The sequence below is a fragment of the Schistocerca serialis genome, chromosome 4 (genome assembly GCF_023864345.2).
Source record: "Schistocerca serialis cubense isolate TAMUIC-IGC-003099 chromosome 4, iqSchSeri2.2, whole genome shotgun sequence".
In the NCBI taxonomy this organism is placed as follows: domain Eukaryota; kingdom Metazoa; phylum Arthropoda; class Insecta; order Orthoptera; family Acrididae; genus Schistocerca; species Schistocerca serialis.
The window spans coordinates 776,263,052-776,288,537 of record NC_064641.1 but is presented as its reverse complement, the minus strand read 5'-3'; the positions used below and the strand labels follow the sequence as shown (position 1 = coordinate 776,288,537).

Genomic DNA, 25,486 nt, shown 5'->3' with positions numbered 1-25,486 from the left:
TGGGGATAGCCTACAACCCTGTCTCACACCCTTCCCAACCACTGCTTCCCTTTCATGCCCCTCGGCTCTTATAACTGCCACCTGGTTTCTGTACAAATTGTAAATAGCCTTTCGCTCCCTATATTTGACCTCTGCCACCTTCAGAGAAAGCTTTTGGTGATGTTGACTGGAATACTATTTAAGTCTACAAATGCTAGAAACATTTGCCTTTCCTTAACCTATCTTCTAAGTTAACTCGTAGAGCCAATATTTCCTCGCGTGTTTTAAATGGTTCAAATGGCTCTGAGCACTATGGGACTTAACATTGAGGTCATCAGTCCCCTAGAACTTAGAACTACTTAAACCTAACCAACCTAAGGACATCACACACATCCATGCCCGAGGAGGGATTCGAACCTGCGACCGCAGTGGTCGCGCGGTTCCAGACTGAAGCGTCTAGAACCACTCGGCCACATCGGCCGGCGTGTTCCAAAATTTCTACGGAATCGAAACTGATCTTCCCCGAGGTCGGCTTCGACCAGTTTTCTCACTCGTCTGTAAAGAATTCGTGTTAGCGTTTCACAAACGTGACTTATTATACTGATAGTTCGGTAATTTTCACACCTGTCATCACTTGGCTTTCTTTGGGATTGGAACTATTATATTCTTCTTAAAGTCTCAGGGTATTTCGTCTGTCTCATACAACTTTCTTAGCAGATCTAAGAGTTTTGTCATGCCTGGCTCTCCCAAAGCTATCAGCAGTTCTAATGGATTGTTTTCTACTCGTAGGACTTTGTTTCGTCTTGGGTCTGTCAGTGCTCTGTAAAATTCTTCACACAGTATCATATTTCCCAATTCATCTTCATCTACGTCCTCTTCCATTTCTATAATATTGCACTCAAGTACGTCGCCATTGTATAGACCCACTATATACTGCTTCCACTTTTCTTCATCCCTTCTTTGCTTAGTACTGGTTTTCCATTTGAGGTCTTGATATTCATACACGTGCTTCTCTTTGCTCCAAAGGTCTCTTTAATTTTCCTGTAGGCTGTATCTATCTTACCCCTAGTGATGTATGCTTCTACATCCTTACATTTACCCTCTAGCCATCCCTGGTTAGCCATTTTACACTTCCTGTCGATCTCACTTTTGAGTCGTTTGTATTCCTTTTTGCCTGCTTCATTTACTGCATTTTCATATTTTCTTCTTTCCTTAATTAAATTCAACGTCTCTCCTGTTACCCAACGATTTCTACTAGCCCTCGTCTTTTTAACTACTTGATGCTCTGCTGCCTTCACTATTTCATCTCTCAAAGCTACCCATTTTCTTCTACTGTATTTCTTTCCCCTTTTCTTGTCAATCATATCCTAATACTCTCTCTGGAACTCTCTACCACCTCTGGTTCTTTCAATTTATCCAGGTTTCATCTCCTTAAAGTACTACCTTTTTACAGTTTCTTTAGTTTTAATCTACTGTTAGTAACCAATAGATTGTGGTCAGAGTCCACATCTGTCCTGGAAATGTCTTACAATTTAAAATCTAATTCCTAAAATTCTGTCTTACCATTATACAATTTATCTGAAACCTTCCAGTGTCTCCGGGCCTCTTTCACGTATACAAACATCTTTAATGATTATTAAACCAAGCTTTAACTATGATTAAGTAATGCACTGTTGCAAAATTCTACCAGGCGACTTCCTCTTTCATTTCTTACCCCCAATACAGATCCAGCTACTACACTACTGGCCATTAAAATTGCTACACCAAGAAGAAATACAGATGATAAACGGGTATTCATTGGAAAAATATATTATACTATAACTGACATGTGATTACATTTTCACGCAATTTGGGTGCATAGATCCTGAGAAATCAGTACCCAGAACAACCACCTCTGGCCGTAATAGCGGCCTTGATACGCCTGGGCATTGAGTCAAACAGACCTTGAATGGCGTGTACAGGTACAGCTGCGCATGCAGCTTCAACACAATATTACAGTTCATCAAGAGTAGTGACTGGCATATTGTGACGAGCCAGTTCTCGGCCACCATTGACCAGATGTTTTCAGTTGGTGAGAGATCTGGAGAACGTGCTGGCCAGGGCAGCAGGCGAACATTTTCCGTATCCAGAAAGGCCCGTACAGGACCTGCAACATGCGGTCGTGCATTATCCTGCTGAAATGTAGGGTTTCTCAGGGACTGAATGAAGGGTAGAGCCACGGGTCGTAACACATCTGAAATGAACGTCCACTGTTCAAAGTGCCGTCAATTCGAACAAGAGATGACCGAGACGTGTGACCAATGGCACCCCATACCATCACGCCGGGTGATACGCCAGTATGACGATGACGAATACATGCTTCCAATGTGCGTTCACCGTGATGTCGCCAAACACGGACGCGACCATCATGATGCTGTAAACAAAACCTAGATTCATCCGAAAAAATGACGTTTTGCCATTCGTGCACCCAGGTTCGTCGTTGAGTACATCATCACAGGCGCTCCTGTCTGTGATGCAGCGTCAAGGGTAACCACAGCCATGGTCTGAGAGCTGATAGTCCATGTTGCGATAGGCTACAATCCGACCTTAATCAAAGTCGGAAACGTGATGTTACACATTTTTCCTCCTTACATGAGGCGTCACAACAACGTTTCACCAGGCAACACCGGTCAAATGCTGTTTGTGTATGAGAAATCGGTTGGAAACTTTCCTCATGTCAGCACGTTGTAGGTGTCGCCACCTGAAAAGCTAATCATTTGTATATCACAGCATCTTCTTCGTGTCGGTTAAATTTCGCGTCTGTAGCACGTCATCTTCGTGATGTAGCAATTTTAATGGCCAGTAGTGTACTTTTTCTTCTCTTCCTTTTCCTACTATCGAATTCCAGTCCCCTATGACTATTAAATTAATTAATTACATTTCTTCAATCTCTTAATCCTCTGTGGAGCTAGTTGGCATATAAATTTGCACTGCTGTGGTAGGCGTGGGCTTCGCGTCTATCTTGGCTACATAATGCGTTTACTATGCTGTTGGTAGTAGGTTATCTGCGTTCCTATTTTTTTATTCATTATTAAACTTAGTCCTTCATTACTCCTATTTGATTTTGTATTTATTACCATGCATTCATGTTACCAGAGGTGTTGGTCCTCCTGCCATCGAACTTGACTAATTGCCACTATGTCTAGCTTTAACCTGTCCATTTCCCTTTTTAAATTTTCTAACCTACTTGCCCAATTAAGGAATCTGACATTTCACGCTCCCGTCCATAGAACGCCAGTTTTGTATTTCCTGATTACGACGTCCTCCTGAGTAGTCCCCGCCCGGAGATCCAAATGGGGGATTGTTATACCTCCGGAATACTTTACCCAAGAGGAAGCCATCATCATTTAACCATACAGTAAATCTGCATGCCCTTTGGAGACATTATGGCTGTAGTTTCCCCTTGCTTTCAGCCGTTCGCGTTACCGGCACAATAAGGCTGTTTTGATTGACGTTACAAGGCTAGATCAGTCAATCACCCAGATTGTTGCCCCTGCAATGACTGAAAAGGCTGCTGCCCCTCTCCAGGAACCACGCGTTTACATGGCCTCTCAACAGATACCTCTCCGTTGCGGTTGCACCTACGGCACGGGTATCTGTATCTGTATCACTGAGGCACGCAAGCCTCCCCACTAACGGCAAGCCCCATGGTTTTATGCGGGTGGATCTATTCATATAGCATTTATTGTTCAAGAGCAGTGAAGAGAAATGATTTTGTGAGAGTAAAAGCAACGGTTTCATCTGAGAACGTACGTAATTATATTGTTTACTCGATTAGTAATTTTTTGGAATCTTGTGGTAAGGTCTTATGGGACCAAACTGCTGAGCTCACAGTCACAGATGAAAAGACGTATAATCAGTGTCGAGAGATGCATTCACATGAACCACCTGACGTGATGCAGTACGACTGCAGACTAATATACTTTTTGAGAACTTAGCCTGTGTTGAAATGACCTTTCTTATGCTGTTTTTCCCGCTTTTTGCCAAGTTACTTCGGTCTTTTCCGTAGATTTTTCCTTATGGTCAATTTGTCACTTTTGAGTTTCAGATTGGAAGGTCATGAATTGTGTGACTTTTAAAGTTCGGACAACTATCACATTGCTCCCTACCTTTCTTCTAACTTATGGTTTCGTAAAATTCACCTTTAATCTGGCACCATTCTCTTCATACGGCCGTAAGCTTTAATCTTTGTGTACTAGCGTCAGTGTGAATTTGACTACTTACCTGGTATTTTGTCTCAACTGATTGACGCTGAACAAGAGATAGATATTAAGGCATGGAGTGTAAATAATGAAATATTGCAAATCTTAGAGACCCAAGTAGTTAAGTTATGTTTTCGATGCAAAGAGACGTTATGGTTTAATTCTGTTTGTTTGATAAAATATTTTTTGTTGCAGCTAGTTTTTGTGTGTTGGTATACTGTCTTTATTAGCATAAATATTTCTTTACCTTCTAAGCCTTCGTTTCGAATCCATTTTCCTGAATCGTTTCACTGAGAAACTTAATTCATCGCCATCGATACTATGTTCTTCTTCTTCTTCTTCTTCTTTGTCTTCACATTCAGGGTTTAAACGTGCCACCTTTTCTAGCCTTAATCATGCTATCCCTTCTTGCGTCTTCTAATACTTATTTGCCATGTCGTACATATTCGTGGCTTACAGTAGTAAATGCCGCTCTAATGTTCTTTAATATGGTCCTTCCACTTAAATCTATATTGTTTTATTGGTTTAGTTTTTACCTCTTTCATAATAATTATACTTTTATTTTCTCTAATTTTGCACACAGTTCTTACAAATCTCATTTCAGATCCTTGAATCTTCTTCATCTGTCGCCTGGTCCTGCAGGTCTCTCTGCCATACAGAAGAACAGAAACTGCCATTGTTTTACAAAATATGTTATTAGTTTCTTTCCTCATCTCATTTTGTAAAGTTCTTTTTACAGTAAGGCTGAGTGTTTTACCCAGAGGATGCTGTACCTAGGAACACGTGATGTTTTTTGGTCAGTACTTCAGTCCAGTGACTGATTTTAGAACCACATGAAGGAATGCCATACGCACTTTCCACCATTTTGTGTAGCTTTGTTGTTTTTAGATATGAGGTTCTATTTTGTGCAGCATTTGCAAATATTTCGCGTTCTGCACATTGGAATGCTGTGTGATATATCTAACTATTTGGAATATATTGTAAATTTTCAGTTACAGAATTTTATGGCAAGTAAAATTATCTATATTTTAAAACCAATTATGTAAAGTGTGGACTGCAAGGCATATTTAATCGGTCGTGCAGCATCTTGTACGTTGAAACAAAAGGTCTTTTATCATGGAACGTGAGATCTTCATATCAACTGAGTTTCGTTAATGCCTTAACAGTTTCACCTTTCTAAAAAATGAAAATTTGTGTCGGATTCCAATAGCTTCAGTTTCAAAATATACGTAATTTCTAACTTGTTTTTCATTGTTCGATTTCACTTATTGATAATTGGTGTGTAATAAGGTAATAACGTATCAGGTTAGAAGACTAAATACCGTACTGACAAGATTTTCTCGATTGGAACGCTTTCAATTTTAAATAGAGAACGAATGTCTGTGCCTAGGTACATGATCACATTGTACTTTGGAACATTATTTCACATTTGAGAAGATCTTAATTCTCCGGAATATTCTTTTTTTAATTTCAGAAAAAGACTGCAGCACATAAAAATTGAATGCCATCATTTACAAATGGAGTAAGAAAATATATTAAACTTCTGTTACAGTGCTCGCTAGAGGCTATAAATCTGAAAAGTGTGCCAAGCTACAAGTCTGTCAACTACCACACATACAGGGTGTCCCAAAAAAGTTGCGACAAACTTTGAGGGATTGTAGAGGGTGTCTTGAGGAACAGATCGAGGATAGGAATTCGTGTTCAGGAGCGACGTCCTACGACGCTACAGAACGTCGGATTTAGAGACACCGGCGCCTGTCGCGAAGCCACCCCTTTGGTGACAAATTTGACTCTGTACGCCGGCGGAGCGAGGCAGAATGTCTCGCGATCCTATTTGTTATTCAGTAATGACGACTGATTGCCACGATCGCCAGTGGAGATGTAGCTAGCTGTTGCATACAGAGGCCTTGTCTCCTATGAATTTTATGTTCTGTTACCTCTGTGGATAAGAATTGTGGATATGGATTTCCATTTCCAGGTTATTTTACTCCTGGAACATTCTAAAAAACCTTTAGTGGTTTTCGCTATAAACTGCAGATGGAAACTCCTGTCCGAAACAGTCATCCACCGAGGAAACAGCGTATCGCATTCATAGTCTACAGAACAGCTAGCTCCATCTTCTCCAGCTGGCCACTGTGGCCGAGCGGTTCTAGGCGCTTCAGTCCAGAACTTCGCTGCTGTTACGGTCACAGGTTCGAATCTTGCCTCGGGCATTATGTGTGTGATGACCTTAGTTTAAGTAGTTCTAAGTCTTGGACACTGACGACCTCCGATGTTAAGTCCATAGTGCTTAGAGCCATTTGAACCATTTCCATCCCCTCCACTGAATATCGTTGCAATCATTCGCGGAAACTCAATACCAAATAACATTGCAAGATGTTCCGCCTACGGTCTTCAGTGTACAAAGTCATGTTTTCTGCCGAAGGGATGGTCTAGTGATAGGCACCAGCGCACTGTAGCGCCGTTGGATGATATTTCTGGACTCGGATTACAGTTCTCGATTCGTTCCTCAACGCACCCTCTACAACCCTTTGATGTCTGTCGCAACAGTTCTGGGACACCCAATGTATTTGCGTTATGAAAGTTTTTTCCCTACACCTTGAACTTCTACAGAACGGATATTATTTCCAAGATAGTTAAAACTTGTCACTTGTTCTACAATTGGACAAAAATGGCTCTCAGCACTATTGGACTTAACATCTGAGGTCATCAGTCCTCCTAGACTTAGAACTACTTAAACCTAACTAACCTAAGGACATCACACACATCCATGCCAGAGGCAGGATTCGAACCTGCGATCGTAGCAGTCACGCGGTTCCGGACTGAAGCGCCTAGAACTGCTCGGCCACAACGGCCGGCATAATTGGACAATTCTTACCTTGAAATTCTTTTCACTGAAATTCAACCTCACATATGCACAGAACAAGCAGGTGTTGTCGTAGGAAAAGGACTCGTAAACAGATCCTCAACATACGACAAATAACTAATAACAATTCTCTGAAATATTGTTTGGTATTGGGTGGTTGCGAATGGTTGCAGAGATCGTCAGCCGAGAAGATGGAGCTAGCTACTGCGTGGACTGGTCTTGCCTCATATAAATGCGATGCTCTGTTTCCTCTGTGGATGACTCCGCAAGCCACCGTATGAAGCATGACGGAGAGTACCTTGTACTAGCACTAGTCGTTCCATTCCTGTTCCGCCCGCAAACAGACTGAGAGCAAACCACCTACGTATATGGCTCCGTAAGAGCCCTAATTTCTGTCATCGTTATGCAGTAAGCTTCAAATGCTGGATCTCTAAATTTTATCCAAGGTTTTCTTGAAAGACAACGTCATCTTCCCTCCTGGGATTCCCACTTGTGTTCCCGAAGCATACTCACAATAATTCAGTGTTGATCGAACCTTTCGGCAACAAATATAGCGGCCTGCCTCTGAACTGCTTTGGTATCTGCATTTAACCCGACTTGGTGGGGATCCTAAACACTCTAGCAGTACTCAAGAATGGGTCACTCTAGTGTTCTACGAGGGTTGTCCAGAAATTAAGTTCTGATCGGTCGCGAAATGGAAATCAATGGGAAAATCCGGCTAAGTTTTGCACAGATGTGTTGGGCAGTGTATCTAGTATGCCCGTCGATTGTGTCGCGTCGCTCTTTTCACTTTTGAGTGAACAGTGAGCACGTAAAGATGCATAGGGAATAGCGTCTCCTGCCAAGTATGAGGGCCTGGTTAGAGATTTTGCCTGTGTCATGCAGCCCACATAACACAGTTGTCGAGCAGTTCCTTCTTCATGCCAATTCGCGGCCGCACACTGCAGGGGCAATGAAGACGCTCCTGCAGCGTTTCCGATGAGAAGTGTTTGATCACCCACAATACTGTCCGTAATTGGCTCCCCCTGAGTCTCATCTCTGCTCACAAGAACCACTAGCTATGAAGACAAAATTTTTCCACCGACAACGAGCTGCAGACCAGTGCAGATAACTGGCCAAAAGCACAGGCGGCTGCTTTCTATGACGAGGATATTGGAAAATTCAACACTACGACAAAACTCGAAGTTGGAGCGGCGACTATGTAGATTTCACTATGGTTTCCATTTCACGACCGATCGGAACTTACTTTCTGGACAACCCTCGTATATGCGATGAACCACACATTCCTAAAATACTGCCGACAAACCGAAGCAGACCATTCACCTTTCCTACGTACTCGTTCCATTTCATGTCAGTTCACAACGTTATGGCTAGATATTCAATCGACGTGACCGTGTCAAGCAGCACGCTGCTGATGCTGTATTTGAACATTACGGCATTCTTTTTGGTGCTGATCTGCATTAATCCACATTTTTATACATTTAGATGTAGCTGCCATGTTCTGCGCTCCCGTTTTCACCTGCTTCCTTGACTATAGGAAAGCCTTTGACTGTGATATTTGGGGAAAAGTTGTGGCAGGTGCTTGCAGAGACTGGTGTTCCACCACACATGAAAGAATGATAACTGACCAGAAGCCAATGCAGTAATCACCTTGAAGTTGTGAAGAGAAGTTCTAGCACATCTGATTTCATCACTGTATCTAAAGGAATAAGAAAGGACTTTGTACTACCCTCCAACTGTACAACATCTATGCCGCACATGTCATTAGGAAAGCTCTTGATGGGTTGGACAAAAGTCCTCTCAATTGGTGGAAGAACTATTAACAATTTGTGCTTTGCTGGTGACTCTGTACTTCTAGCGAGCAGGGGCACCCATCTCGCTCAATATCGGTCCAAGTGGGTTCACTAGGACTGAGGCTGGGTGTCATGCAATGTCATTCAAGTATCCTCATGTCCTTTGAGTAGTCTTTAAACCATTCTGACGCAGTGGAGTGATGCATTTTGTTGAAAGTACAGGTCCACTGCAGGGTGCTCAAGATGAACAAACGGCTGTACTTCATAGCAAAGAATGATGGTGATTATGATGATATCTGCTGAGCTACTGACAAAAATTAGGGTTGTTAGTGTATCACTTGGAGTAGACATCAGTCTCAAGAAATCCAAACTCATGATAACTGATCGAGGAGCACAGGTCCAATTCACAGGTCGATCAAAGAGTTAAGAAATTATGGATTTATTTATCTGTCTTGGATCTATCATCTGCTGCACGAGAAGTTGTGAAGATGACATGAGAAGGATGAAGCTAGGGCAAGTGGCTACGAAGCAGCTCACAAAAATCTGGGAGAACAGAGCGATAATGAACAGTGCAAATATCCGGCTTGTTCCATCTTTCTTATGGTTGCGAAACATGTGCTACCAATGTCAGAAACTGGCAGTGTACTGACATATTTGAACTTCGTTGCTGGCGCAGAACGCTGCGCATAAAATGTGTCCAGTATTAAGCTAAGTAATATTATCAGGCGTCTTTCTTCTCCAGTACTTTGGCCACATTGTGAGAAGAGATGAAAGCTTCGAAAAAATAATCGTGGAACGAAAGACCGATGATACGAGAGAGAGGGTCAGGGCAGCGAGCGGGTGAATAAATCAAATCGAGAAGACCTCTAGTCTGCTTCCTCAACAGGTGCCAAGAATATTTGGTATCCATATAGGCCGGCGACTCTTGGTTCGTGTGGTCACGGTGCTCAGCAATATGCACAAGGAGTTGTTGTGATGATGCTGAAGTCCCATTAATTCTGTTTTATGATTAAATATCGTCATATTATATTCTTGGCACAATCAACTCAACTTGGACACAGCGGTTTGCGGTTTTTCTTTATCATCATATGTACTTCACTGGTTATCAGCTAATAAACAAGTGTTAATTTGTAGTTCGTTCGAAGTTTTCGATGCAGGGTGAACTAAAAATTCCCACTTTCTCAAGAGATTGTCAGATTGCCTAACCTGCTGATTTACTGGCTGGACCCAGCATGTGTTGTATTGCCACGGAAAGCAAAAAGTGTTTGGTTTTGTTATGTGTTTATTTACGTGCTTTTCGATACATAATATTTATGGTTTTTCCGTCTTGTTGTACCGTACTCACCGTTACTCTCGAAAAGTTACAAAGCACATATCAGTGTCGAGTATTGAAATTCAGTGAAATCGATCAATTATATGTGCAAATATATCAACAAAGGAAATCGATATGGCAGTTTTTGGAATGTTAAATTCAACCGGAGCTATTGATGAAATCGATTAATATCAGCTGGTGCGGTACATAAATGAAGCAGTGTGTCGGATCTTATCACTTCCTGTCCGTGAACGACACCCAGCAGTTGTTCATTTGTGAGTGCACCTTGAGAATGGACTGTGTGTGCACTTCACGATAGAAAATACAGATGTGAGAACATTGTTACCACAACCAACAACCTTAGGTGCTCGTTGGTTTCTGAAGTTTGTGATGTCTTTTTCCTTTTTGTTTGATCTGCAAATCGACCATTTGTTTTTAGTTTGGGTGACACTAAAAGAAATGCTGTGTGGCCAAAATTACAAATTCACAATCACTACCACTTAGTGTGTCACACATTTCACAGAAAATATGACAAATTCCGGATTCTGATGAAAATCACAAGTTCACAATCAACATCCTTTAGTGTGTCACACCTCTGACAGAGAATATGTCAGATACCCGGATCATCAAGAGAGCTTACAAAATATTTTATCTATAGTTAACCTTTACATATTGTACCTCGATGATGTGAAAAACTTCTTTTGTTTGCAAAAAGTTAACGATGTTTTGGCAGTAGTACTGTTGTAAGTATTTTATTGAGGCGCCTTCCCATATGACATGCTTGAACTGAATTATATTTCTTTTACTTAATTCGTAACATATTATGCAGGGTCACTATGATTAAAGTTAAACTTTCAAAACGCTGTAGAAATAAACGCCACTGCTCAGAATGATGTCAAATTGCAACTGAATATTATCGGAGAAGGGGGAAAGCGTATGCCAGAAGAAGAAATATAGTGTGAAAATTGATCAATAGATGGCGCTGTATGTGTCAGAATAAGTAAATGAAAACACCTGTCATGCGCACGACCCACTGAAGTTGGTATCAACACGCTGGATACATGGATTTTTCTCCTTCCGCGTCTGCGACGTTCGCCATTACTATGTCAATGCAGAATCGCGCTCTGCTTGTAAAGCTGTATTACAAGAATAATGACACTGTACACGTCACTCTGCAGAAGTTCTGGACACTGAAGGGTTAGAAAAAGGCGTTTGTCCGATGACTGCCGTGGGTCTGGAGAAAATTATTCGAAAATTCAGAAAGACGGGTTCTGTTGGTGTGCAACCTGGTAGAGGGAGAAAACGAATTGTTTCGACAACAGTGGAAACAGTGGCCACAGCAATGCAGAAGGAAACGAGCTGTGAGGTGCAAGCGTGTAATGCACTGAGAATTGCCGGAATATTGGACATACTCTGAGCATGGTGCGTAAACTTTGCCATCAATTCAAAATTATCCATGTGCACGAGTTGCTTCCTGTCGACCTGCCAGCAAGAGCGACCTTTGCTTTAGAATTTCTTGCTCGCATGGAAGTGTACAGTGATTGGCCATTGAAGGTTTTGTGGACAGACGAAGCCCACTTCTATCTGATATGATATGTCAATACACATAATTGTCGAATAGGGCAACCAATACAACTTCATCCTGAAAAGGTCACTATGCGGTGCGAGTTTACGTCATCACTTATCATAGTATCAAATTTTTTCGAAGAGACGGGTGCTTCCAGTACTTTTCCCCGTACCGCCACTGGTAAGTGCTATCAGTGTCTTTTTCGCAAGCACATCATTCCAGCTCTCCAACAGCGTGGATGTGTGGTTGGGATCATTTTTATGCAGGGTGGCGCACCTCCGCACATTACAAATCCAGTTACGCAGCTGCTGAAGCGCCATTTCGGAAATGCCAGAATTATAAGCCGCCATTTCCCTACAGCCTTGCCGTCCCGATCACCTGATCTCAATCCGTGTGGCTTCTGGCTGTGGGGCTATCTGATAGATGTTGTTCCGATTGCAAACTTAGTTGCATTGAAGGCACACATTGCACAACACTTTCTAAACGTGAGCCCGGAAACACTTCGATCAGTTGTGGAACATGCTGTTCCTCGATTTCAACTTGTTGCAGAAAACGGTGGACAGGATGTTATATATGTTTTGCGCCAGTCACACGGAAATTAATAATCGATTTGATTTTGATTGATGATTTTTATGCGGTTTTTGGCCTCAGGGCCATTAAAAACCGATTTTTCCCATCCGATGTGGTATGACCTCGCCGTGGTGGATGGGCTTACGTAACTAACAATGTCACACCTGTATACCCATGTACAGTTTGTTTAACGTCAAACCTACACCTTAGGCATTTTTGTATGATTCATTTATCATTTGCAGTTTACCACTATTAAACTATGATGCTTACAGCGCCATCTATTGCTGCATTTTGTAACTAATTATTTTTCTGCAATTTTGTCAAATAATGACATGATGGAGACCGTGGCTGTTGTTTGAAGACAAATGTTGATGGTGTTAGTGTGGTGTCACCGCCAGACACCACACTTGCTATGTGGTAGCCTTTAAATCGGCCGCAGTCCGTTAGTATACGTCGGACCCGCGTGTCGCCACTATCAGTGATTGCAGACCGAGCACCGCCACACGGCAGGTCTAGAGAGACTCCCTAGCACTCGCCCCAGTTGTACAGCCGACTTTGCTAGCGATGGTTCACTGACTACATACGCTCTCATTTGCCGAGACGACAGTTGCACACGTAAATTATTCTCACTGAACACTTTAGATTTGTCACTGAGAAGATTTCTACCACGCACCACATGTTTTGATACATTTACCTGTGCAACAATAAGAATGCAGTGGGAATGTGTTTACATCTGTTGGACGAATGTTATGAAAACAAACACTCCAAACCGACGTTTCACGACAATTAATCTGTAAAATACACACCACATGTCATAAAGAAAACGTGTAAACCGTCTGAGGATGAATCACAACGATTCGAAACAGGTAACGGTACCCTTTGAATAAAGGAACTGAAAGTAAATTTGTGGCTGGTTGCTGTCCTAACACCATCACCATTTATTTTTCTTCTGACGTACGTTTTCCCCCTTCTGCGATAATATTACGTTGCAATTTGACGTCATTCTGAACAGTGGTGTTATTTCTACAGCGGTTTGAAAGTTTAATTGTAATCACCCCGTCCCTTGATGTTCATTCATGAGCAACTGAATTAAAAACATCTACTTCACAGCATATAACACCCATTTTTCGGACTAGCGACAGTGGCCATGTATCAGGGCATCGACTCCACGAGACACTGATAGTGTGGCGGAGCCAGCATGATTTGTGAACCACCGCCCATAGCGCACGTAAATTGATAACAGTTGGATAAAAAGGCACTCATCATACTTGATATCGTCCCAGATATATTCACAAGGACTGGAGGTAGATGTCGTGCAGTGCCATAAGTATCCTCATGTCTCTTGAGCAGTCCTTAAATCATTCTGACGCAGTTTCGAAGTGGTAGTGTGGGGCATTGTCTTGCTGAAAACATAGGTCGTCTGCAAGGAGCTCAAGACGCAAAAAGGGCTGTACTTGATAGCAAACGATGAGGGTGATTATGATGATATTTTATTCAAGTTATAATGGATCCATCTGAGACTTTAGATGCGACTTTAATTCTAATTTCATCTACACTACTGGTCATTAATATTGCTACACCAAGAAGAAATGCAGATGATAAACGGGTATTCATTGGACAAATATATTATACTACAACTGACATGCGATTACATTTTCACGCAGTTTGGGTGCATAGATCCTGAGAAATCAGTACCCAGAACAACCACCTCTGACCGTAATAACGGCCTTGATACGCCTGGGCATTGAGTCAAACAGAGCTTGGATGGCGTGTATAGATACAGCTGCCCAAGCAGCTTCAACACGATACCACAGTTCATGAACAGTAGTGACTGGCGTATTGTGACGAGCCAGTTGCTCGGCCACCATTGACCAAATGTTTTCAATTGGTGAGAGATCTGGAGAACGTGCTGGCCAGGGCAGCAGGCGAACATTTTCCGTATCCGGTAAGGCCCGTACAGGACCTGCATCATGCGGTCGTGCATTATCCTGCTGAAATGTAGGGTTTCTCAGGGACTGAATGAAGGGTAGAGCCACGGGTCGTAACACATCTGAAACGTAACGCACTGTTCAAAGTGTCGTCAATGCGAACAAGAGGTGACCCAGAAGTGTAACCAATGGCACCCCATACCATCGCGCCGGGTGATACGCCAGTATGGCTATGACGAATACACGCTTCCAATGTGCGTTCACCGCGATGTCGCCAAACATGGATGCGACCATCATGATGCTGTGAACAGAACCTGGATTCATCCGAAAAATGACGTTTTGCCATTCGTGCACTCAGGTTCGTCGTTGAGTACACCATCGCAGGCTCTCCTGTCTGTGATGCAGCGTCAAGGGTAACCACAGCCATGGTCTCAGAGCTGATAGTCCATGTTGCTGCAAATGTCGTCGAACTGCTCGTGCAGGTGGTTGTTGTCTTGCCAACGTCCCCATCTGTTGACTCAGAGATCGATACGTGGCTGCACGATCCGTTATAGCCATGCGGGTAAGATGCCTGTCGTCTCGACTGCTAGTGACACGAGGCCGTTGGGATCCTGCACGGCGTTCCGTATTACCCTCCTGAACCCACAGATTCCATATTCTGCTAACAGTCATTGGATCTCGACCAACGCGAGCAGCAATGGCGCGATACGACAAACCGCAATCGCGATAGGCTACAATTCGACCTTTATCAAAGTCGGAAATGTGATGGTATGCATTTCTCCTCCTTACATGAGGCATCACAACGTTTCACCAGGCAACGCCGGTCAACTGCTGTTTGTGTATGAGAAATCGGTTGGAAACTTTCCTTTGTCAGCACGTCGTAGGTGCCACCGGCGCCAACCTTGTGTGAATGCTCTGAAAAGCTAATCATTTGCATATCACAGCATCTTCTTCCTGTCGGTTAAATTTCGCGTCTGTAGCACGTCACATTCGTGGCGTAGCAATTTTAATGGCCGGTAGTGTATGTTCACTGTACAATCATCTATGGCTGACTTTGTTTGATGTGGCAATCCAGGCAAGAATCTGTGTGATGCTGCTGACGAAATCGAGTATGATGAGAGCCTGTACCTCCCCTGACTCATACTCATACATAGCCAACACTTTACATCCGCCACAGAAGAATAGTCCTGCTTTGCCCCACTGCAGCCAAGCACCTTCCGTATGAACCTGAGACACCTACGCGAAATGATGGTACTAGCTGACATTATTTAAAACTAGATGTGCTTCACAATGGATGTTAAAGAATGGTGTGGGAATATAGTCACTTCTTTTATTGGAATTCAATGCTCTGGTGACAAGAATAGACAATGAGGAAAGGAGTATGTGTTTGTGGCGAGGCGTATACGAAGCACAAATGCAAAAATTAGAGAATTTCATATTGTCATTTATTGAACATTTCATCTACTAAGCGCTCCACATCTCCCACCTACTTACCCACTGCATCTGATGGTTAGTCTTCGGACTGTGAAGAAGAAGATCGAATAGCTTGTGTTGAATCGGACGGAAACACAAACACAAAACACTCTCCTTTAGTACCTGAGTTCAACATGTAAATATAAAATTGAATGTTAGATTTTAACAATAATTGTTTGTAAACAATGTTCTTTACTCTTTTAGATACTGGCTACTCTTGTTCCATTACTAGCTGTTTACATTATTTTCCACTAAGGGAGAGCAATGGAGTCCACATTATCTATTAGTTGTATGAGAAGCGAGCGCAAAAGGGAATTTTTAACATTCATTTCAACTGCTAAAGGGTGTAAGTTGGCAAAATTCTTTCTCATAGGAGGCCCACATTCTGTAATGCATTTGCTCTTAAAAGTCTTTTGTTATTATATTAATATCCACTTTGGCCCCTTATGAGTTTTACAAAATCACCTCTCATTGAGAGTCTGCGATACGTATTTACACCAACTTTCATATTTGTAGGACCGATGGTTTAGACAGGGCGATAATTCTGTAAAAAAGAGCCATTCCATATGATGTATTTGGGGAGAGAGAATTTCTATTACACTGTGGGTGACAGGGTAAGAACTTACTGCAGCAGTCACATTGCATATATCGTTACGGCTCTAGAATTCAGTGACAATTTCTGAATTTTTTTTTGCGCTGATATTCAGCGACAATGAGTTCTATTTTGCTGTGTTCTGAAGTAACCAAGCTAGATTATACATGAATTCTGTTGTTATTTTCCCAGATTTGATTTACCTTTCATTGATGATCATTTGTATCAATATTTTCTGTTGCCTCCTTTTACAGCTGTACATTAGTGTCATGCAATACGACATCTTTTGTTCGTTTTTTTTCATGTAATGTAGGTAGTGATTTTATTCTTTCTCTCACTTTCCACATGTACTTTTTCTCTTACCTCTTCTGGTGAATGCTGGTACCATTCCTGCAAAGGTGTATTCACTAGGATATACATCTCTATCGAAGGTAGTAGTCTACTGCTCATCTTCAGTACATCACTAATCAAAAGACATCGAAATGACAACATATTTTACCGTATCTGATGTTAGACGTATGACACAAAAACTTGTAGTCACATATATCCTCCCAAACGAGAGACTGTTCAAAACGTTTATGGCAAATAATATGTAATTTTGTTTGTGCCTTATGCTATGTGTGCATAATAATATGTAGAAAGTGATACACATTTGTTGTATACTTCATCATGTAGTGTTACCAATCAACACAGGCTATTGGATAAGCTGTATAATCGACACCACCCATATCTTTTTTTCATTTGAATTGGTCTGCCTTGGCAGTTTTATTAGGAGCATCAGACTCTGCATTTATAGGACTATATCTTTCACAAACACTTAAGTATCAGTATGCAACAAATTTTTGTCAGTGGTTATCAGCTAAAGTAGTACTTCAGGCTACTATCACTTGTCATTTGCAATTGCTGTTTCTTTTACTTCTTTTGTGGCCTCTATTTTGATGCCGTGATTTTTTTGACACTTGGATATGTTTGCAGTTATTTTCTGCCTATCAGGTCCAGAGCCATAATGTGACATATGTAGGTAATATCAGGGAGATGTTTAGTCTGAATGGGTATATGGCGGTGTCCAACTCAATACTTAATAATTGTCATGACCAGTCAAACAGTGACTACTGTTTTGTAAACAAATAATGATTTATGTACATTCAAAACAGTGCTTCTCTCATGAAGACTGCATTATAACTGAAATGTTGATTATATAAGAAAATTTTCACACAACTTTTGCCTAAAATTTCTTCTCATTGTTGTACATTCACATAAATGAGTGTGCTCAGTTTTACCTTTTCCTTAAAATCGAATTATGACAAGGTCTTAATTGCCTAAATTAATGTCCAGAGCTGTAGAGTCCTTAATACATAAATGAATGGTATCAATGTTATACTTATTCTTTTGTCTATGTTTTTTTCTATAGTATATTATGAACAAGAGAGTATCTTATTTCCTTCATGGCTCTTGGATGGAGGTGAAATTTAGAACAGCAGCATTAGTGTGGTATGATTTTGTGATGCTGTAATGAAATTATAGCAAAATTACTCACCAAGTTTTATTTTTTCTTGCTGTCACGTTTAGCCTCACAAAACAAACTGTCACTGATTTTTATAAATCTTCATTCTACTCAGAGAAGTAACTATAAATTTGACTCATTACTGCAATATTGAGAAACTCAGAATTTTAGCCACCTCTGACTGGCAAAAAGTATTAAAAGTAATTCATAAGACAATGAGAACAATACAGAAAGGGCTCATGGTTCATAATGCTGTCTAATAAGAAATAATATTGGGTCTAGGGTAACTATTTTATTCAATTTCATGGTTGTGAACATTACCATATGATTTAGCACAATGTTACATCACATCCAAAAAATAAAAATTGATGTGCACTGAATTGTCCAAATACTTTAACTCAGTAGTTAACATGAAATGAAAGGTGATATATGACTTAAAATGAGTAACTTACTTGAGATAAGTTTTCCCCATTAATAAATATTACACAAGTAAACAGATTTTTAACAGATATACTTTTACTGAAATAATTCGAAAAGTCCTTTATTGTAGGTATTTTATCAGGGCTGGCAGAAAATGTATAACATTTTTCAGAGCTTTATGGTATAATGTTTATGTATAACTTGTTTAACTAACAACTTCCTCGGCAATCTAGGCAAGCTTTCATGTTTGATCACAAACACATTAACATTATTATAAATTGTAATGTACGTGTCGTTGTTTTTAGGTAGTCTCATGGTTTCAGGAAAATTGGTGGATGGTTGAAAAAATTGATTTGGCAAATAATAAAATGAAATCTTACAAGTATTCATTTAGATTATGACAATAATACTAGAGATACACAAATAAAACAATTTATGTTAGAAGTAAATATACAGGGGACAGCATTCAAGCATTGGAAATTTGACTTCAGAAATCATTGAACCATCATTTACTCGTAAACTGCCCTTGTTGAGGAAACATCAAAAATTTGTCTCAAATTATTTCAGAATCAAGGTTCAGGAGAACTCAATAGTTTAGTAACTACATTTTCAATAATAATAAACTCCAAAGTTTGGTTATATAAAATTAGCACTTAACTTGACTAAATCTGGAAGGAAGCAAGAAGCAGTTGTAGCTAAAAAAGGAAACTGTTTGATTGTAAGTAGAAAAAAAAACTAAAGAAAACTACACGTACAGAAAGATTGGCAAGGAAAAAATAAAAATTTACAGTTAACAGTTATAAATAATGTTGTGTATTACGAATAGTGCTTTAATCCTATAAAAGGGTGGTTCACACTTTTTTGTTTTAATATTTGCAGTAAAACTGAACACTGGAAATACAAGTGTAACAACTTTTCTTCTAAATATGTGACTAGGTCTCAGTTTTCTCTACACAATATACAGAGTGTGCAACAATAACTTTTAACAAAGGCATCATACACATAAACATCGTCAAGAAGTGCACAATAGTAATTCTTGGAGGGATACTTACAAAACAATAAATAACAATTATTTCTATCACAATTGCACCACATTTCTGTGGATTGTATATTATTTCTTTTCCTTACATCTATGTTGAATTCAGTCTAAGAATTTAATGACACATATTTGTAATATTAAACTACAACAATTAACTGTGTTAAGGCTTTTTGGGGAAAGTTCTTTCATGGTGACGTTTGTAGTCGTGGTATTTTGTACATGTTTTACTGAAATTTAACTACCGTATAAATGCACAGTCATAATATTTAATGTTTCTATTATACCACAACCAGTGCAACATTTAACATAGTACTGAAGACGTCTATGTTTTATTTTGATTGTCAAATAATAGCGATGAAAGCATTTTTATATATTTTGAGAGAAAAGGTTACCCATAAAATCAGAAATATAATCAATTTCGGCTACAGGTCTTCGTATTACAGTCAAAAGGTGTAAGTAACAAGTTTCTGAATGCTTTTGGTAGAAACAGAAAGAACAAGAAATTTAAGTAAAACATGGTTTCATGTACCTGTCCTCCCTTTTTTCGTGTTCATAACAAGCCATTATGAGACTGAAAACGAAGTAAATGGTTTGTGATAGCTGTCATAGTTGTTTATTGAATGGATAGATAAAATATGCAGGCTGCTATAAATGAAAATTTAATGTGTTGTTTCTGATGTTAGTTGCTACATAATAAAATAGCTGAATCACACCTTCAGTGAAATACAGTTTTTGATATGATAGTACACACCTCTTGATAGAGAAGCACAAAACTGAGGTGAGATCAACTAAATAACAGTAATTTATATTTGAAACTTATTATATGTTTACCTCAGCTGTTGTTGAATAATCTGTTTTTTGATCTTTTACAGCTTTTGGTGGTTAAGAAAGGGAATGATACTAGGTTTACCAAATACTAACTTATGACGAAAATGGAAATCGTTTATTGAAGTGAGTGTACAATTGATCCAATGCAAGTAAATATCGTACAAGAGCATTAATGAAAGAAAAAGAGCCCAGAAGAATTACCTTTGCTTCAATAATAGTGTGTGAATCGAATGGCTGGATAATGTTTTCGTCACATAATGTCTTATTATGTCTATTTCATTTGTTTGGTCACTGTCCATGGTTAATCGATTTCACCCAAATTCCATGCTAATGTCTACTTAGGTGATAACATCTACAGAATATTTCAATGGGCCACACATTCTTAGGGCTTTATTCCCTGCTCACTAAAATCTGCACAAACAAGTAAGTTCAAATGTACACACTAGCTGACATATCATGGTGACAGTCACTATTGTTTTATTATAGCAGCATCTTCGCTTGATAAATTAATTAGAATATCTTTTACCTCTACACCAAAAGCATACATATGCCACAACTATGACTATCAATGAATGTCTGAGAAAATTTGGTACATTGGTTCTAGAACATATTTTGAGCTCAGTCAAATGCATTAAGAAACCTGCTGGATAAAAATGTCCTGTGGCTGACATTGGAGGTTATTAAATCACAGATTTTACAGCCCTGTATCAACTCAGGAAATTATATTATCAAACATCTTTAAATGGACAATATACATTCATCTACAATAGTACTCCTGGAATAAAATGTAATACTGACCACCTTTATAGGAGGTGATACACATTTTTCATACATGTCACTAATGAAGAACTTGACTGCTATTTCACCTTCAAAACTGCTGGTCTTTGGGTCACGAAGAAACTGTGTATCAAAGTTCAAATAATAGGTTGCTCACATTGTGATGTTTCAGTTTCCAGGTCGTTATTGAATTACAAATCTACAATACAGTAAATAACAGCACAGGAAAAATTTTAAGGGTCATATGATGTAAGTTTATTAAAAGTTTATCTTTTACATTTTAGTTCATTTATTTTATCAGATATTTACTTAGAGAAACCACAGTTTAAAATGAATGTTTTAGGTATGTTTCTGACTTGCTTTATTATGTAGAATAACATTAAGGGAACTCTACAGATGAAAACTTGGACTGATATCTTCATTCTATAATTTTTTCTGCCTTATCACTGAGTACGTATTATATTAACATAAAGCTAACTTCAATATGAAATGCACAATTCAGGAGTCAACTACATAGACTGTCTAGTTATAAAAATATACTGCTGAAAATGTTTGTCTTTTTTGCATATATTCCACTGGCTGAATGACCTTTTGGATTAGAACGAATTGTTACAACTATGAGCAAGAAGATAAGACTTGAAATAAAAACAAACATTTCCATTTGTAATTTATCAGCTAAAACTGAACATATCCTTTGTAAAACATTTAAAAAATCTCATATTACTTGTACAGCTTAAATATATAGCTTTACTATGAATTCCCTTGGCTACAGTTAGTTTATCAACATTAAGTACATTTTTGCGTAAAGTTGGTCAACAAGAGACAAGCAATATGCAATAGAGCAAAGTCCAATAATAAATATACCTAATGAAATTGTGTCTTACAGATGCACTACTATATAAGCCTTCATATTGATCATACAGTTCTAAAATATTGCAGTTATAGAAGCTTACTAGGATGGGTGGCAAGAGATAACAATGGATGAGGAAGAAGAGAAAGGAGAGAGCACATCAATAGAAGGATCACAACAACTACACATTCCACAGACAGTGTGTTTGTGAATATTTCATACAGACAGAACCCTATCAGAAGAATTGATTCCAGTAACTTTTTTATTATGAGCACTGGAATAAAAAATTCTGAAGAGAGGCATATCATTTATCCTCATAGGAAAAAAAGTCATATTATGATTAAAAGAAGGTTTAGCAGAAATTGAGAGAGAATTGTAAACATATTAAGTCAATCTGGCAGCAACCAATTTTTAAGAAATACATATACAGTATGTGAGACATTTCTTTACAAAGAGAAAATACACTATATAAAATTTCTGAGTTACAGAAATGCAATCATATTTCTGTTACTCACTTTTTTCGAAACGATGTTGAAACAAATGATACTTTACACTGACTGAGCACAAGGAACCTTTCTTTTGTAAGGAATGTGCTTGTTAGGAACAAAACTAACGGAATTTGGATGAGTACCAAACAGCCATGGGCCAGATGTACTGCTTTTGAGCAGACTGACTGATGCTTACAAACATATCTTTCTCAGGGAGGAACATATTATCACTTCCGTTTACAGTTGTTTCTACATAGAAAAATTTTACTACAGTTTCCAAATAAAACAGTAGCAACAACAACATGAAATTAACTGGAATATCACGATTATATACAACAGTTTAATAACTTTTGAACATTTTTGCACAGTTACAAGATTCAAAATATATTTATTTTCTAGAAAATCTAGAAAACATATATGTAAATTATTTCAGAACACTTTAATGTATATTTAATCTATGGTTTTGTCATTTTGCCAGTTACTTTCTTCAAAATCTATATAGTATAAAATTCCCATGCGCTTATATTCAAACAAATAATAAGGTACAAAATTTAGTACACAGAAAAACTTCCCTCCATTCACACTTACATTCAGGATTTTAGATACAAATGTACAGTTCATAGCACTACATTTTGAACACAAATCTTTTAGTTTTATATCTTTTGAAGATAATTCTCCATGGTGTCAGAAGATAAGTAATAACTTACTGCAGTGCTCCTCAGTCTTTCTTGAGATGACTCCTTATTCTCTTATTTGTTGTCCTGTCTTCTTAGATATTTAAATCATTAACTTTATGTGGATCATAATATTTGAAATGAAACAGATTAAACACAAATTTTCTAGGCAGCTACAGTTATTAACGATTCAGTGAGCAGCAATTATTTTTCACGTGCATGAAATTGGTAAAGGACTTGCGAATTTTATATCAATGGTCATATATTCTACCATTACTCTCTATTCTCCTCCACCTCATCTATTCATTTACCCATTCTGACATATTAAAAAAATTATTTCTTCTTTGACTCGTTCATAATAAAAATTTCTGATTTAAACTTTGACTTACATTCTAGGTGTTCAGTAATATTATTAACTCTACAAAACTCTAACAGCATGGCAAGCATGATTATTTATTAATTCATGGTATGTTGCCCTTACTTGAATATCCTTAACAATATTTATTATTGTAGATTGGTCACTACAAATATCGCAGTCTCTTGTTATATCAACTTACGTGTGGTTTATTTTTGTTTAAAAAACCAAGTTATTGAATTTATCAAGAACAGGTTTCATCTTGCATATATTGTGTCCTTCCTGCTCTTAGCAATTTTTGGAACCACATAAGCTAATGTTGTTAATCTGGTCGCCTCTTGTTGATGACCTTTTTTTAGAACCACTAAAGTTGATGTAATTTTATATGCCAGTGATTTCTCACTGCAAGACGCATTTACTTTCAATTTGGGACTTGATTTCATTCACCTGAGATTCTATCGTGTTCTTCAGCTCTGCAAAAAATGAAAACAGTGGCATATTTAGAACAGTGGAATATTACTCACTTAATTTTCTTTAAATACAGTAACAGAAGCATTGCTGGTTAGCAGCCAATTGGGAAGCAATAATAATGTAACATTTCTGGCTTATTGTTTACTGAGTGAAGTTACTACTGTGCGTAAAACACTAAGATGATTTATCTAAAATGTCTTGGAAAATTTGAAGTACTGACTTTTATTTATTCGTAAGCGCAAAAAATGTGGTGATAAGGCTAAAACTACTAACAGTTGTGCAATTCTACGTTAATAAACTGGCAATCTTCCTTAAAACGAGCACATTATTATTACAGCAATGATTTTCAAGTGCTATTCACCTTCTGGCACACACACACAAGCTGAGAGGTAACATTAACGCTTATAAAACGTAATACAGATATTGTTTCTCACGAATTGCCTCTGACTATTGCTTTCCCAAACATTATAATGCAAAATATAAACAAATTTTAAAGTACTGCATAAAGTTTTTGTTTCAGTAACTACTGCCTGGGGAGGACCTGGGTAAAAATAAATTACAAGGGATTAGAAAAGCTGCCCTTTTATACCCAGTCTGCATGTCGATAGAGTACGATAAGGATGTAGTTTAACATTGAAACCAGGATGTAATTGTATAAATTTGTATGACCGACTGAAGGGATCGGCAACATTGGTTGCAAACTAAAGGTACTCTATTTTCTAGCGGTAAATTAACGAAGTACGATGCTTAAAATAAAGGGAAACTTCGTCGAAATGTCCTTCTACTTATTACGAAATTATTTTGTCTGGGTCAGCATTCGATAAATACTCACAGGAAGGGGAGCAAGACGGTTCCATATATGTACACGTGTCGATCGCACATTTGTGTAACGAGTTGGGCATCGTTCAAGTACTGCAATTTCAGAAGTCGTTATTGTGGCATGATAGAAGTCACATATAAACAATTACGGGAGAACAGCTTAGCAATTTCATAACATAAAATCTAACAAGTTGAAGCATGTGTTAACGAAATGGGTGACTAATATTCTATCGGATGAGCTTATTATCACATTAAAACATCTGGCAGTAAACTGGTTTGAGCTCAATGGTGAAGTTATGGTAGCTGTAGTTGGATATATTGCAGATCTTCTAGAATCGTACCTTTCGGATGTTCTCTGCTCTCTGAAAGAGCGTGGAATGAAATCCATGACTTTAAGGGGCACTGTGTTGAAAAATAACTAGAAAACGTATAAATTACATTGTTAGGCTGAGACCAAAAACATCAATTAAATGAAACAACAAGTTCTCTGTTACCAGTCACCGTTCTGTTTATTTCCACGACGCGTTTCGAAGGTTTAAACCTCCATCATCGGGTGCATTTACATTAGTAAGCGTTACATTTATGTGTGTGTTGAGTTACGATTTTTGGAGGAACTTGTGGCACTGCCTTCAGTGGTTACAGATTCCTTTTGTTGTCGTAACACACCTTCGAAACGCGTCGTGGAAATAAATAAAACGGTGACTGGTAACAGTGAACTTGTTTCATTTAATGTCAGTAACAGTCACGGTAAAGTCTAACCTAAAAATGTTCGCATTTAAAGCAAAAACATCAATAAAATAACTTCCGAGAGCTGATGTTATTCTTGGATGCCTTTAAGCCGACGAAGACGCCGTTATCAACAGCTCACTGAGTTTGAACGAGGTCATGTAATGCGGCTGCGAGAAAATGGGTATTCCTTCCGTGATATTGCAGAAAGACG

At 38.9% G+C, this 25,486-nt stretch overlaps 1 protein-coding gene across 4 annotated transcripts in view; it reads right to left on the bottom strand.

Annotated features, from left to right (window-relative positions):
* Positions 1-18,102: 18,102 nt before the first annotated feature.
* Positions 18,103-25,486, bottom strand: part of LOC126473336 (complexin) — a 710,430-nt gene continuing 703,046 nt past the window's right edge. For all 4 annotated transcript variants that reach the window (XM_050100329.1, XM_050100328.1, XM_050100326.1 and 1 more), the window contains exon 4: positions 18,103-23,729. In XM_050100329.1, coding sequence (XP_049956286.1) covers positions 23,656-23,729 — 74 coding nt within the window. In that variant the 3' untranslated portion in view covers positions 18,103-23,655. The remainder of the gene's footprint in view (positions 23,730-25,486) is intronic.